A 16,239-nucleotide genomic window follows, 5' to 3' on the forward strand; every position below is an offset into this window, starting at 1 on the left:
GGGTTTGAAACAACCATGTAACGTTACGTCTGATTACAATACTCATTGCTATATAGAGAGCAGTGGTTTTCAACCCATTTAGGCTTCTAAATCCTCCAGTTTTCTGAAATAAATATTTTCACGATTTTTCAAAAATAGCAGACCTACAAGCTCGTAGCGCGCCACTCGGTGGCGCGCTATGAGCTTGTAGATCTGCTATTTTTCCAATAGCTAAATTACAACATAATGTTTAAAACACCAAAAGGGGTTCCCGCCCAGAATGGGTTAACCAGTGGTCTGGGGACCACCAGTGGTCATTGAGCACCCGTTTCGACCGTTATCAATCGACAAGACCGCAGTGATCACTTACGATCAGTACGATTGTTTTCGACGAGTATGGGCATGCTCTGCCCCGATTGATAAAACGAAAACCCGGAAAACGACAGGACCCCAGCTAAAAGATGGATAGTTAGGGAACCCAAATGGACTCTTATAATATCTGTAACTGATGAGAGAGCGTGCCTAGAGGGTCGTCAGTAGACCGAAAGCTTGCAAAATAAATACTTTGATTGTGCGGAGCTTCCCTTTATTTTTTTCATTATCCATTTGTGACTCCACTTAAATAGGGCAGCGGTGGCCGAGCGGTTTGCAGAGCGGTCTTGTTATCGGAAGGTCGCCAGTTCGAATCCCCGGACCGGCACGTTAAAATTACCACCGCTGAAGTGCCCTTGAGCAAGGCATTGAACCACTACCATGAAATGTTCTATGAGCAGGGCATGGCTGTAAACAAGCATCTCAAGCTTAGTCCACCTACCCTGGGTAAACAAATAACTTTGCTTTGCTTTGCTTAGCACCTCACTTAAGTGGTGGTTCTTTTTACATTGTGTAAGTGGTAAAGTGTTAAATTACCGTTAAACATCTGCATTACTTAATTAATAAGTTGTAACTTTGATTAATGTTGACCTGTTATGTCTCTACCACATCGATACAGCATTGGTGGAATTGTGGAGATAATCTTATCCAACAATAACCAAATACCACAGGTTTTGGGTGTGAGAGGCTAAATCTCATCAAATGGTGGTCTGTGGGAAAAACTAAAGAATGTTCCTTGATATGAAAGAGGTTGGAAAGGAGTGTTTGTTCAGTAGCGTCATGTCTCTAACAGGCTCTTTGGTAAACAGAAAATACATTTTCAAAATGACGTTCAATGCAGAATACACAATAAACGCGTGCAATTTGAAGTTATGGAACAGACACAAACTAGACAACAGCAGGGATCTGAAATTCTATAAAACTGTGTCTGATAAACGGATTCTCTCACTCTTCTGAATTCTGAGATTGGTGACCCACCTGGAAAAAATGTTTTCCGTTTAGAGTTGCTGGAGAATCATGGAGACCCCTGGTACTGAACGCACACAAACAGAGATTATTCACAATATAGATAAGAGTGTTTCACTTCACAAATAAAGAATAAGAAGAAGAAAATAATAATTATAATAATAATAAACATGTTTTAATCAGCAATATGTCCTGATTAAAACATGTTTATTATTATTAGTTGTATCACTAACACCAGCTTTAAAGTATTCAAATAGCTGTGTGTGTGTGTGTGTGTACTGTATATGTTATTGCATATAACACGCACGCGCGCGCACACACACACACACACACACACACACACCTACATTATTACAGGTGCCAAAAGATAAAGAGGTGCTCACTCAGTAACCTAACCTTGCAGTTGTTCCTTTTCGTCACAGACAAGAAAGGAAGGCTACTATAGTTTTAGCATCGACATGTACTAAACATGACAGCTAATGATAGCTGGTTAATGCACAATAAACTAAAGCGACCTATTTTAATACCGTTTAATAAAGTGCTCTAAACGAGGTATTACAGCAGCATTAACAGGCCTTAATGATAATAATAAAGCATCTAATTGTAGCTCGATAGATGACATACAGCTAATAATGCTAACATACGTAACATAGCTGTAGCTAATGCTAACAACATACATACAGCACTGTAATAAACTGGAGGTAATGCTAACATGCTAAGTGTTAGCAGCTAAAGGCTAACATCTGGTCAGCTGTTGGAGACACAAGGTGGAAGAGAGGTTGAGCTCGAGCTGTCATCATCATCATGCATGCTTTTTATGGACGTTACTTTTTTTTTAAATTATAATTAATTCCTTACCACGAGAAAAATCCAGTGTTATGGCTTTCTTTTTTTGGGGGGGGGGCATAGAAGAGATCACGTTATTCGTGTTTTGTAAATTCCTAATTAAATAGTTTTTTTTTTTACATGACTGAACGGAACGCCCAATCCATCCAATCGCCGGTAAGGCAAATGTTTGTATTTTGTCTTGGTCAGTGCGTTTCCGGTGTTTCATCGAAATTGGTGACTTGTTGAATTCAGTGACCCCAGGGGGTCCTCTAATAGATAATATTTGATGAATTGAACAAGGTGGACCTTCTTGTAAACAAGTGTAATGCTTTAGGGTCGTCCACTCACAGTTAACAGTCTTTGTATTGAGTTGTGCTTCAAATGTACTGTAATTCTGCAAACTGTTAATACATATTGCAATCGATCAACCAATCAATAGCACAATTAAAGGTAGGGCAAGTCAGGGGTTCCCAAACAAACCTTTTCATGTCAAGGACCCCCAAATGGACACTAATTAGACTGCGGACCCCCATTTGAAAATATATTCCAGGGACCCCCGTAAGAGAAGATTTTTAGTTTTACGGCTCTAGCAGTGATTGGAGAATCACTGCTAGAGCTCAGCCGTAAAACAAAAAATGTTTAATTGTCAAGGACCACCCAGTTTGACATGCATTAGTCTACGGACCTCCCATTTGATGGAATTTCTATCTCTGGGACCCCCAATTTATATTGTAAAATCAATGTTAATTTGTTTTGTTTGTACAAATGGAACCCAATGGGTTCCAAAGCAAAGCAAAGCAAAGTTACTATATTTACCCAGGGTAACTGGACTAAGCATCAGATACTTGTTTACAGCCGGCCCAGGCCCTGCTCATAGAACATTTCATGGTAGTGGTTCAATGCCTTGCTCAAGGGCACTTCAGCGGTGGTAATTTTAACGTGCCGGTCCGGGGATACGAACTGGCGACCTTCCGGTATCAAGACCGCTCCGCAAACCGTTCGGCCACCGCTGCCAGGCCATTTGTACACTCAAGAGTTACAGAGTTATCATTTAGCTGGGGACCCCCTGGAACTCCCTCAAGGACCCCTAGGGGTCTCCGGACCCCACTTTGGGAACCACTGGGGTAAGTTTTATTGGTTAAAACAAATATATCAGCTTACTTTTGATAGCGTTCCAGTTCCAATTTTGTTTTCTAATTTTGTTGTGTCATCACTTACAATTCCACTTTAATCTTTAGCCTATTCTGATTGGATAAAATTGGTATCCCAACCTGAAAATGCATTCCATTGTTACAATGGGAGTCAACGCTATAGTGCGTCGCAGTCCCGCCTCCTACCCTGGACCAGGAAATGATTCTCCGTTCATTTTCCTCATAGACATTTCAGAAAGTATTTATTGAAAGACGTTTACGCCGCGGACAAAGCCAACTCGAGTCGTGACAAATCATGACAACAAACACAATTTTTTGGGCCGAACAAATAATTAGAAAGAAGAAAAAAACGGCAGGTTACAACACTTTTTTTGTTGTTTTTCTTCTTTGTAATTATTTGTTTGGTCCAAAATATTGTTTGTGTTGTCATGAGTTGTCACGACTCGAGTTGGCTTTGTCCGCGGCGTAACAGTCTTTAAATAAATACTTTAAGAAATGTCTATGGGTTTACATTTCGATATACTTTGATTGTTGAAATTAAAATCGATTTTTCGATGCAGTTACTATATGGTCACCCCCCTACTACAGACTGACACCAGCTTGCAGCCGCAGTGGAGTCTCAAAACACGACAGTTTAGTAATTCCGGTGCAACATTTCGTGTATGTGTGTGTGAGAGCCAACTTAGGTGGTTCGGGCATCTGGTTAGGATGCCTCTCGGGCGTCTCCCTAGGGAGGTCCTCGACGCACGTCCCACTGGGAGGAGACCCCGGGGCAGACCGAGGCGCAGTTGGAGGAAACACATCGACTCACTGGCCTTGGAACGTCTCGGAATCCCCCAGGAGGAAGTCACTAATGTTGCTCTGGAGAGTAGAGGGAAGTCTGGAGCACTATGGTGGAGCTGTTGCCCCCGCAACCAGACTACGGATAAGCGGTTGAAGATGGATGGATGGATGTGTGTGTGTGTGGAGAGGCCTACCCCTCCTGGATAAATTATTTATGCTTTTTCAAACTAATGTTCTCTCTAGACTTATACTTTAGCATTATCTATTAATGCAGGTGATCCATGCAGCAGCCAGCGGCACTCTCCAAACCTGGAAAACAAACGTGAAAACCTCAAATAATCATGGGTTTATCAATGTAATATTTATTTATTATTGTGTATAGAGTCAGACATGAATTAAATAAGGCACATTCACTGCATCTTTGATATTAAATAATTAAGAATAAGATACACCAAAGTATTCTGATTGGCATTGACTAACACTTGGCATTAAACCTTCATAAAAAAAAACCATTTTGAGCTGTTGATTTAATTAATGAATTTGAGTGATGTGGCCAATGAGTTATGGAGATGTGGGAACTTTCCCTTTTTTATTTTCTTTTTTTAGAAAAGGGAGATCTGTGAGAGGAATTGTTTGAGTCCACACACAAATGTACAGTAATTCAAATGGCCATCTTGACTGGCACAACTGACCAAGACAACATTGCCCTCTAGTGGCCTCAGTGGGTTAAATGGAACCAAATGGAAGTATACATACAGTGTGGACTAGTGTAGACTACTACACTTGAACGAACGTGAACTACAGCAAGGGTTCCCAAACGTGTCATAATCATATTTGAACTGGGCACCCCCCCCCCCTGACAAGCATTTGGAATTGTAGGAGTTTTACTTACATTAAGCATTACATTTAGTTTGACTCGCTTCCACAGATAAGATATTGTGAGAATAGCCGTTCTCCAAGCTCACAGCGATTTTCCACAATGTTTGCCTATAGTTTGTTGATTACTTTTGACGTAGTGGTATTTTTTATTTTATTGTATTTTAGAGGTATTAGAAAAAGGTATACTTACAAGTTCTTAAATGGTTACTTTAGATTAATGTGCAGATATACCCTGTATAGTGTATACATTACATACACCGATTTGTTTACTGTTGGGTGCAGAAAACAATGTAGCACATTAAGCTATAATCATGTGGAGGGCACCCCAAAATCATTTTGGGACTCGACTCTTAGTTTGGGAACCATTGAACTGTACAGTATAGTGAGATTCATCCACTAAACTACAGTATAGTGACTGAGATCCATCCACAAGATGCAAACATTCTATAATCAATCCAATCCTATACAAACGCGCGCAACACCATCTTCTGTTAAATATTTGTAGAATGCAGTGGAACGTTGACGATACACTACATTTAGCTATTCTATTCTATTTTCGTATAACTAGCTACAGTAAGTATAGTTTGCAGGTGGAGCAATTATTTGTTAATCTGTGTTAAAGGGGCCTCTACTGAAAAGGTAACTCAACCTTAAGGAAATGGGAGGTTAATTATCTCCAGATAACATGCATTTCAAATGAGAGCCACAAAAGTGCCATATTGTACTCTTCAAGGAATACTTCCCCCCCCCCCCCCCCCCCTTTGAATTCACAGAGATTCTTTAGTTTTTGTCACGTTCCTGAACCAACAACCTAATATTGTGACTAACCGACGTTAATAGGAGACCCATCTTAACCCATTCTGGGCAGGAACCCATGTTTTGGTGATTTAAACTGTAGCTATTGAAAAATAGCAGATCTACAAGCTCATAGCGCGACACCGAGTGCCACGCTACGAGCTTGTAGATCTGCTATTTTTGACAATGTGGCACACATCTTTGAATATATGCTTTCACAGAGAAAGTTTCTAACTAAAGTCTTTGCTTCCCCGGAGGTCCCTGAAAAACAACACATTTTCAGATGAGGGTCGGCGGCCAATTAATTACATATAATTTTTGGGGTCCTTGACATGCAATAGTTTGAGAACCACTGATAGAGAAACATGGGGTTTTTCCGAAAAAAGGATTTATTAAGCATTGGTAGAATCGTCCTCAGGCCTAAATGGGTTAAGAGCAAAACCATATTTAACCCATTTTGGACTGAGGCCGATTAAAAAAAAAAAAACAAGGCTTCTAAATCCTAACATTCTTCTGAAAAACCTATGTTTCTGTGTCAGTGGTGCTCAACCTTTTTCATGTCAAGGACCCCCAGAATTATCTCTATTGGGCCACGGACCCCCATCTCAAAATATGTAGTTCCAGGGACCCCCCAGAAGTAAAGATTTGAGTTAAAATGTTCGCTCTGAAAGAATATATATTCCAAATTTGCGCCACATTTTCACGATTTTTCAAAAATAGCAGACCTACAAGCGGCACTCGGTGCCGCGCTATGAGCTTGTAGATCTGCTATTTTACAATAGCTAAAGTATAGCATAATGCTTGAAAAAACAAAAGGGGTTCCCGCCCAAATGGGTTAAAACATAATTAGGCTCATCAGTGGATACTAAGAGTTGTTTTGGAGTTTATATATTATCCTTTTATTTTGGTCTCCTACCACAGCCGGGTCGTCAAATATTGAATTATTGGCTCAGGAATGCGACGAAAACAAAATAATCTCCATGAACCCAAGGCTTCGTGGGTTGAGTAATTGTGGGGCGTGGGTGGGGGCTGAATACAATTTATACTTTTACAACTGAAAAGCGTCACTTCTTTCAGTTGAAAATAAATATGACTTTTCTGTCAAGCAACACTTGAAAAGTGTCATATGACAACGTATACATTGGCCTATATGAATGGATGGCAACAAAATAAAAAAAAAACATTTGCATTTGAGTCGGTAAAATCTATCATTTGAATTTGCATATAGTGAAACATTGAATTTGGAAAATAACTCTTCGTGTATTGTTACCAAGAATGGTAATAGTTCATAAATAAGACAAAATAAAAATAAGTGACAAAAGGGAACAAGTGGTAGTAGCAGTAGTACAGTATACAACATAAAAATGGCAATTGGCAACAACAACCTAAATCCTATTCTATAATTCAATCAAAACTATGGCCAGTATTCAAGTACAAAAATAAAAAGTATTCCTCTAATGAAATGCATTTTGTGTATAGTGGGGTTACAGTAACACAATAAAATATGTGATTCTCTCATGGTTTGCATCCCTTTTTAAATGAAAGCTAGAGGAAAAAAAGTGCTTTAAAAAGAAAACAAGACAAAGAATTCGTGAGAAAATGGATCGAGGAAATCGACCAAAACAAAGCTACCACAGCACCAGACCGGCTTGCTGCCGGCACCGTCAGACTGTACAGCACCAGACCGGCTTGCTGCCGGCACCGTCAGACTGTACAGCACCAGACCGGCTTGCTGCTGGCACCGTCAGACTGTACAGCACCAGACCGGCTTGCTGCCGGCACCGTCAAACTGTACAGCACCAGACCGGCTTGCTGCCGGCACCGTCAGACTGTACAGCACCAGACCGGCTTGCTGCTGGCACCGTCAGACTGTACAGCACCAGACCGGCTTGCTGCTGGCACCGTCAGACTGTACAGCACCAGACCGGCTTGCTGCTGGCACCGTCAGACTGTACAGCACCAGACCGGCTTGCTGCCGGCACCGTCAGACTGTACAGCACCAGACCGGCTTGCTGCCGGCACCGTCAGACTGTACAGCACCAGACCGGCTTGCTGCTGGCACCGTCAGACTGTACAGCACCAGACCGACTTGCTGCCGGCACCGTCAGACTGTACAGCACCAGACCGGCTTGCTGCTGGCACCGTCAGACTGTAAAGCCCAATTTATACTCTGTAGAACAAAGGTGTCGCTTGCATTCAGTTATTTTAAGACCTCTGCGCATCAAGTTGTTTGCTCGTGGTTTGCGTGGCGTGACCACTGACCAGTACCTCTGTAACCCAGGCACCAGCTCAGTGGCCTTGTGGTTAAGAGTGTCCGCCGTGAGACTGGGAGGTCGGGGGTTTCGATCCCCCGGGCTGGGCTAGAAATGGGACCCAATCAATGCCTCCCTGCTTGACACTCAGCACCAAGGGTTGTTTTGGGGGGCAAATCCCTGCGACACTGTACTAGCATCACGTCCAGGGGGCAACAGTGTTTTCTGCACCACAAAGGGAGGGTCTTCCCCACGAAGGGGAGGGGCTGGAAGGAGCGCCGCGGCTTGTGATTGGGTGAGACGGGCCATCAGTGGTGTAGGGCAGGGGTTCTCAACCCGTGGGTCGCGACCCCTCGAGGGGTCGCCAAATTATTTTGGGTGGTCCCCAAATTATTTTCAAAAATATATATATATTTATTTTTTTTGCAACTGAATGGCTGTAAAGTGGAAATGAAGAGTTTACATATAGTACACATAGTACATGCATACACCTTCCCTAATGATTATATCTGGTTTCAGTATTTATTTATGGTGTATTGTCTCTATTATTAAGGTTATTGTAGCAGTCAATTTATATTGGGGGTCGGGAGGGGTGGCGGGGCGGGGGTCCCGAGACGTTGCTAAAGCATTTTCGGGGGTCCCCGGCCAAAAAGGTTGAGAACCCCTGGTGTAGGGAGCGCTCGCTCCGCTGTGAGTCGGCTCAATCGAACGTTGCAACGTTCAACACGACACGGCTACTTGTGCGCTTTAGCCATAGAGTATTAAAAGGATAGAGACTGATCTGGCGCGAAGCTCCGCCCCCTCCGCTATTCATGTCAGTGGAAGTTGCTCAGTGGCGTTTTGAAGCACCCGGAAGAGCCTTCTACTTCCGCCTTTTTTTCGATTTGGGCACCAACATTTGGTGCCCAAAATGCGGAAGTGCAAACGCGCTCAACGTTAAAGCCCAGCTGCACGGGGTTTCCCAATCATACTTCCACGGGTCCGCCTGCAGTCCCTCCTCTTACCACTAGGGCCCAGTGCTTCTCTCGTGGCTCAAGTTCGCTTGAGACAGCAGGCCTCCCGTCGCGGTCTAAAACTACACGGCAAAAGTCCCTCCCTTCGTGGTGCAGAAGACTGTGTCGCGTCCAGGGGGGTGTACAGAAACAGGAGATGCAGAGCTCAGCTCAGCAAAGGCTTACTTATTAGAGGGAGAGCATTTACTTGCACTTTTTTGTGGGTGATTTTTCGTAATTAACCCATTTTGGGGGCGGGAACCCTTTTTGGTGTTAGGATTATGTTATGCTTTAGCTATTGAAAAATAGCAGATCTACAAGCTCATAGCGCGCCACCGAGTGGTGCGCTACAAGCTTGTAGGTCTGCTATTTTTGAAAAATCAAAGAACGACTGACATAGAAACGTATAGCTTTTTCAGAAAACTGTCAGGATGTAGAAGACATTTTTAGAATCTGATCTCAGGTCAAAATGGGTTAATTAACATGAGGATTCCACCCGATAAGAGACGATATACAGTATGCTATAATTTTGGTGGAAAAAAGGGCTATGAATGATGCTATATTATAATTATCACTATTCAGCCAGTATGGTACAGAGTTATTTCCTCTGGCACAGCTCATCGTCTGCTGTAGTAGTTGGGGACGGAGCACACTTCTAGGCAGCAGGGAGCATCTCAGTTAGACAGCTCGGTCCGCTGAAGCCTTTAGGCAAGCGACACCAACGTGTGACGGGAGTATAAACTAAAGCTTAAGTACAGTATGTGTGTTCGTGCGAGTGTGTGAGAGAGAGCTCCGCCTGTGGCAGAAACGGAGACCGAGTCCTCACTACTGTTCCTTTTTGTCACTCTGCGGACGGGTGAGTGACTTTCTCGTCATCTCCGCCGGCGTCGTCAGGAGAGAGGGCTTGAAATGACCTGCAGAGCGGGTGCGGGAGACCAGAGTCGTCCTGTATTTCCGACGGACATGTCTGCGTTTGGGAGGACCGGTCCTGCTCCCCAGACGTGAGCCTAACTTTATCGGCTACCTGGATGTGTGTGTTGATGCAAGGTTCACCAGGACCGGAGTCGCTGTTCGACGTAGGCGCTGGACCGGACTCGACGCCGGGCACGCCGTCTGCCGGAGAGGGCTCCGCGATGCGGCCGCGTGTCCGAGTCGACTCGCCGCAGTCGTCCGGGCGCGAGTCCTCCTCGCTCCGGGGCCGCCGCGACGCAGGCCGCTCGCACTCGGCGTCGCCGGGACAGGCTGCACAGGAGTCGTGGTGTTGTACGCATGAGCTGCCGTTTTCCAGTCGCGAAACAGAGGGCTCGCTCTCCGCCGCCGCCTCGTCTCGACAGCCTTCCGTAGACGTCTGCACGGCAGCCGGCCGCTCCGGCACGTCGTCTGTCGGCGATAAATCGCCATTTGAGCCTCGAGTGAGAGCGGCGGCACCGCTGCCGGCTGCGTCTACGCGTGCCAGAGAGGACGGCAGTTCCGCCCGAGTGTTCTCCCGGTCGGCGTGCGTTGTGTCGGGGCTCTGGGAGCGGCCGTACGGGGGCTGCTCGACGTCCACGGTGTGACAGCGGCTCAGGGTCCTCTCCCGGTGGTCCGCAGGCTTGGTGTCGGGGCTCTGGGAGCGGCCGTACGGGGGCTGCTCGGTGTCCACGGTGTGACAGCGGCTCAGGGTCTTCTCCCGGTCGGCGTGCGTTGTGTCGGGGCTCTGGGAGCGGCCGTACGGGGGCTGCTCGGTGTCCACGGTGTGACAGCGGCTCAGGGTCTTCTCCCGGTCAGCGTGCATTGTGTCGGGGCTCTGGGAGCGGCCGTACAGGGGCTGCTCGACGTCCACGGTGTGACAGCGGCTCAGGGTCTTCTCCCGGTCGGCGTGCGTTGTGTCGGGGCTCTGGGAGCGGCCGTACGGGGGCTGCTCGGTGTCCACGGTGTGACAGCGGCTCAGGGTCTTCTCCCGGTCAGCGTGCATTGTGTCGGGGCTCTGGGAGCGGCCGTACGGGGGCTGCTCGACGTCCACGGTGTGACAGCGGCTCAAGGTCCTCTCCCGGTGGTCCGCAGGCTTGGTGTCGGGGCTCTGGGAGCGGCTGAACGGGCCGCTGCTCTCCACCGTCTCCCCTCGCCTCAGCCTCCTCCGGTCTGCCCTCGACTAGAAGACAAACGACATAAGAGACGAGTGAAAGATCGGCATCGTGGCTCCAGTGTCAATGTTGTCAACTGAAACTATGATGAAAAATGTCCCGTCGACTACGTGTGTGTGTGTGTGTGTGTGTACTTGCAGTATACACACACACGATAAGCTAAAGCTGAATCAACTGCAGTTTGTCGACTAAAATATTCTCCAACTGAAACTAGACTAAAACATGAACATTTCATAATTATGGCAAAAAATATGACTAAACTAAATTGGTTAATTCAGGAGAATCCTGAAACAAATTGAATAAAAACAATATCCTCCTTTACAAAATGTCCCAGCGATTCTTAACGTTGAGTTCACATGGGCAGACGCAACGACGCAGTCGACCATTCATTGTCGACGGAAATCAGCGACGTGAAGCTACGAAGCAAATCCGACGCTTGTAGCTGCTGCAGAAGCTACAACAGCTACACATGCACCGTGTAGCTTTGCATCTTTGTGCCTGGCCGTGTGAACGCAGCAGTGTTGTTTTCGTCGACTAAAACTAAGGCGAAAAATGTTCGTCGACTACCTTTTTTCACTGACGAAAACTAAATGAAAACTAAGCTATGACGACTAAAACCAAGACTAAATATACTGACAATTTCGTCAACAAATAAAAACTAGACTAAAATGTTATAGGAAGGGACTAGTGGACAAGAGATCCAGTATAAGTCATTTCACAATTAGTTGCATTCTGAAATTAGCCGATCTACAAGCCCACAGCGCGTCGCGCTGCGACGCGCTGTGGGCTTGTAGATCGGCTATTTTCAGCAAGTGAAAAAAAAACGACAGCATCAAGGCCCGGCAAAATACATTTTAGTCGACTAAATCAGCTGTAGAGTTAGTCGACTAAAAAAAAAAAACGTTTCAAAAAGTTTGAATGTGGAGATAAGAGGTTTCTGACCGACAGCAACGATATACAACTACAAAATGTCTTCTAAATCCTGACACTTTTCTGAAAAACCTTCTATGTCTTGTCGTTCTCAAACATTTTCATGTCAAGGACCCCCAAGATTATATGTTATTGGCCGCCGACCCCCATCTGAAAATATGTTGTTCCAGGGACCTTCCCAGAAGCAAAGATTTGAGTTAAAAACGTTCGCTCTGAAAGAATATATATTCAAAGATTTGCGCCGCATTTTCACGATTTTTGAAAAATAGCAGACCTACAAGTTCATAGCGCGGCACTCTGTGCCTGATGAGCTTGTAGATCTGCTATTTTTCAACAGCTAAAGCATAACATAATGCTTGAAACATCAAAAAAAAACAGAAGATGAGCACTGAAGTTACCTGGCCAAGATTTGGCGAGCGCCTGGTGGGTGGACTGGAGGAACCTTTCCTCATCTGCTGAAACCTGAAACATTACAAGCAAAACAATAATAATGTTTCTGTCATTTCTACAAAAATAACGTAATAAACCACACACAGATACATTGTAGCTGACTCAGTGCTCATCAGTGTTGATTTCGTCGACTAAAACTAAGTATACTATGTTCGTCGACTACCTTTTTTCACTGACAAAAAAACACATAAAAACTAAGCCATGATGACTAAAACTATGACTAAATATACTGTCGATTTTGTCAACAAATAAAAACTAAACTAAAATGTTAGGAAGGGACTAGTGGACAAGAGATGCAGTATAAGTCATTTTACACTTGGTTGCATGCTGAAAATAGCTATTTTCAGCAAGTGTAAAATCAGCCATTGCGACGGCATCAAGGCCCGCCAAAACACATTTTAGTCGACTAAAAATCAACTGTAGATTTAGTCGACTAAAATCTCATGATATTTAGTCGACTAAAACTAGACTAACACTAAAACATTCCAGGTGACTAAAATGTGACTCAAACTAAATTAAAACTATTCAAGAGACTATATGAATAAAAGCCAAAAGCAACACTGGTGCTCATGCATCCAACCATTTGTTCAGCATAGTATAATATATATGTATAGCTTATATGTATAGTGTCATTATATATAGATATGTTCTAGTTACGTTCTTAGCTTACGCATGTTTCTTGATAAATGCATTTTATATATGTGATGTATTCCCATACTTTTGTTCTTGCCTAATGTAAATCGCTCTGGATTAAGAGCGTCTGCTAAATGCCTAAATTGTAAATTGTAAATTGTAACCATGAGACAAAATGAAAGATGAAAAGTGTACGTACCGGGTGATGGACTGGGCCAGTTTGTGTCTACGTACCGGGTGATGGACTGGGCCAGTTTGTGTCTACGTACCGGGTGATGGACTGGGCCAGTTTGTGTCTACGTACCGGGTGATGGACTGGGCCAGTTTGTGTCTACGTACCGGGTGATGGACTGGGCCAGTTTGTGTCTACGTACCGGGTGATGGACTGGGCCAGTTTGTGTCTACGTACCGGGTGATGGACTGGGCCAGTTTGTGTCTTCTCCCTTCGTTGTCCTGGGACTTGAGATGCTGGACGATCGAATGGGCTGAGAGGTGGACAACACGACAGGACAGAGGACAACAAGCAGTCGTTTAGACCTGAGGACGATTCTACAAATATGTCTTCTAAATCATGACAGTTTTCTGAAAAACCCTATGTTTTCTATGTCAGTGGTGCTCAACCTTTTTCATGTCAAGGACCCCCAAACATTATATGAATTTGGCCACAGACCCCCCCCCCCATCTGAAAATATGTTGTTCCAGGGATGCCCCAGAAGCAAAGATTCGAGTTAAAAATGTTCGCTCGGAAAGAATATATATTCAAAGATTTGCGCCCCATATTTTTCAAAAATAGCAGATCTACAAGCTCATAGAGCTACGAGCTCTTAGCTACGAGCTTGTAGATCTGCTATTTTTCAATAGCTAAAGTACAACGTGATGCTTAAAACACCAAAAGGGGTTCCCGTGTTGCTTCATCAGTGGTGCTCAAACTTTTTCATGTTAAAAAATATAATTAATTTTTTTGTATTTTGGCCACCAACCCCCAGAAACAAAGATTTAGATAAAAAAAAAAAGTTAAATAGCAAATCGTAACACACAAAGTGACGTGCTATTTGCTTGTATAGAGGGCCTCGACAGCCCATACATCCAAACGGAAAAGTCATATCTGATTGCATTAAACGACATTAATCAACTCACTTTGCCACTCACTTTACGCATGTGCATATAGAGTCTATACCTGCTATTTTTTATATCTAAAGTATAACATGGTTAAAATGGTTACAATCTAAAATGACAGATGTGTTCCTGGTTTTAATAGGTTATTATGTGACCATGGGGTGGCACTGTTGAGCACAGATATTGACGCGTGGAGTTCACTTGGTTTGACCTGTTTTCGACCGCTGTCTCTGTTTGGAACCCAAAGATTAGTTTGAATATTGCTTTATGCACGGTGGAGCTAATAAAAAAAAGACTAGATCTGTCAGCGTGAAGAACTGCATGCATCTTATAATCTGAACACTTACTCACACACAGCGAACGAACGGTATGGTAATCATGTCTGGTCCAGCTTGGCTTCAAACTAGTGCGGCCAGAATTGGCCAAAAATGATATTCGAATATTCCTTTTAAAACACCACATGTATTCGAACAATTTTCGAATGATTTTCGAATGTCGAATGTATATGATTTTAATATGAATATGATATGAATATTGCAGAATAATATGCTATAAAACTTTCTCTTTCTTTATCTATATGGTCCGGTCCTGTATGGGCCACGGTTGGTGCTGAGAAATGCACTCTCTCTCTTGCGAGATCAAATGAATGATTCATAATTATCTTAATAGCCTAATTTTTATAATGTTTTAGTTTACGTGGCACAGAGTCTCGCCAGAACTCACACAGCAATTTTATTGTTATTTTTTTCAATTAAAATCTTAATTTAAAATATTCGATATTTTTTACATTCGAATATTCATTCGAATATGGAATATTCGTTGGCAGCACTGCTTCAAACCCCTCAGTAGCTCGTATTAGACTGAGCTTCTTTAACCCGTTAAGATTCTACAAATGTCTTCTAATTCCTAAGAAAGAAAGAAACTGTTTCTAATCTATATCAGTGGTTCTCAAACACTTCCCCATGTCAAGGACACCCAAATGTATACAATGTACAGTTGGAGGCCATCGATATTGTCCTTTTCTTTTTGCTGAGGTTTGCGTGATCTGCGCAAAAGCACAGTTAACCCATTTTGGGCGGGAACCCCTTTTGGTGTTTTAAGCATTATGTTATAATTTAGCTATTGAAAAATAGCAGATCTACAAGCTCATAGCGCGCCACCGAGTGGCGCGCTACGAGCTTGTAGGTCTGCTATTTTTGAAAAATCGTGAGAATATTTATTTCAGAAAACTGGAGGATTTAGAAGGATTTTTTTAAATTTTGAGGTCAGGCCTAAATGGGTCAAATGATAAGGGACAATATCGGTGGCACCCAACTGTATGTATTTGGCCCGGGGACACATCACCATCTCAAAGTATTTTGCTCCAGGGACCACCGGAGTTACACCATGTGTTGTGAAAGTGCATCTTTCCTTACCCAGAGCACCTTTGGGCACCGAGAGGAGTTTGATTGGTTCGGCGTCAGGGGACAGTCCAGAGGCCTTCTGTAGAGCTCTGAGGATCTCGGTGTTCTGGACGGACGGGCAGACAATGAAACATCGTTAGTATCAATTGTTAGTAGCAACGGTTCCAGTGTTGTTTTCGTCGACTAAAACCAAGACGAAAAATGTTCGTCGACTACCCTTTTTCACTGGCGAAAACTAAATGGAAACTAAAATGAAAACTAAGATGATGACGAAAACTAAGAATATATTGACAATTTCGTCAACAAATAAAAACTAGACTAAAATGTTAGGAAGGGACTAGTGGACAAGAGATCCAGTCATTTTACACTTGGTTGCATGCTGAAAATAGCAGATCTACAAGATCACAATGCGTCGCGCTGCGACACGTGGGCTTGTAGATCTGCTATTTCCGTCATTGCGACGGCATCATGACCCGCCACAATACATTTTGTTCGACTAAATCAACTGTCGATTTAGTCGACTAAAACTAGACTAACACCAAAATATCCCAGGTGACTAAAATGTGACTAAAACTAAATGAAACGAA

General features: G+C 43.8%; 1 protein-coding gene across 1 annotated transcript in view; it reads right to left on the bottom strand.

Moving 5' to 3' along the window:
- Positions 1-7,765: 7,765 nt before the first annotated feature.
- Positions 7,766-16,239, bottom strand: part of ankrd27 (ankyrin repeat domain 27 (VPS9 domain)) — a 62,671-nt gene continuing 54,197 nt past the window's right edge. Inside the window, exons 25-28 of the mRNA XM_079501708.1 lie at positions 15,665-15,758; positions 13,543-13,618; positions 12,449-12,512; positions 7,766-11,128 (exon numbers count right to left, since the gene is read on the bottom strand). Of these exons, the coding sequence (XP_079357834.1) occupies positions 9,839-11,128; positions 12,449-12,512; positions 13,543-13,618; positions 15,665-15,758 (1,524 nt within the window). The 3' untranslated portion in view covers positions 7,766-9,838. The remainder of the gene's footprint in view (positions 11,129-12,448; positions 12,513-13,542; positions 13,619-15,664; positions 15,759-16,239) is intronic.

Source organism: Electrona antarctica, assembly GCF_951216825.1.
Source record: "Electrona antarctica genome assembly, chromosome: 5".
Lineage (NCBI taxonomy): Eukaryota > Metazoa > Chordata > Actinopteri > Myctophiformes > Myctophidae > Electrona > Electrona antarctica.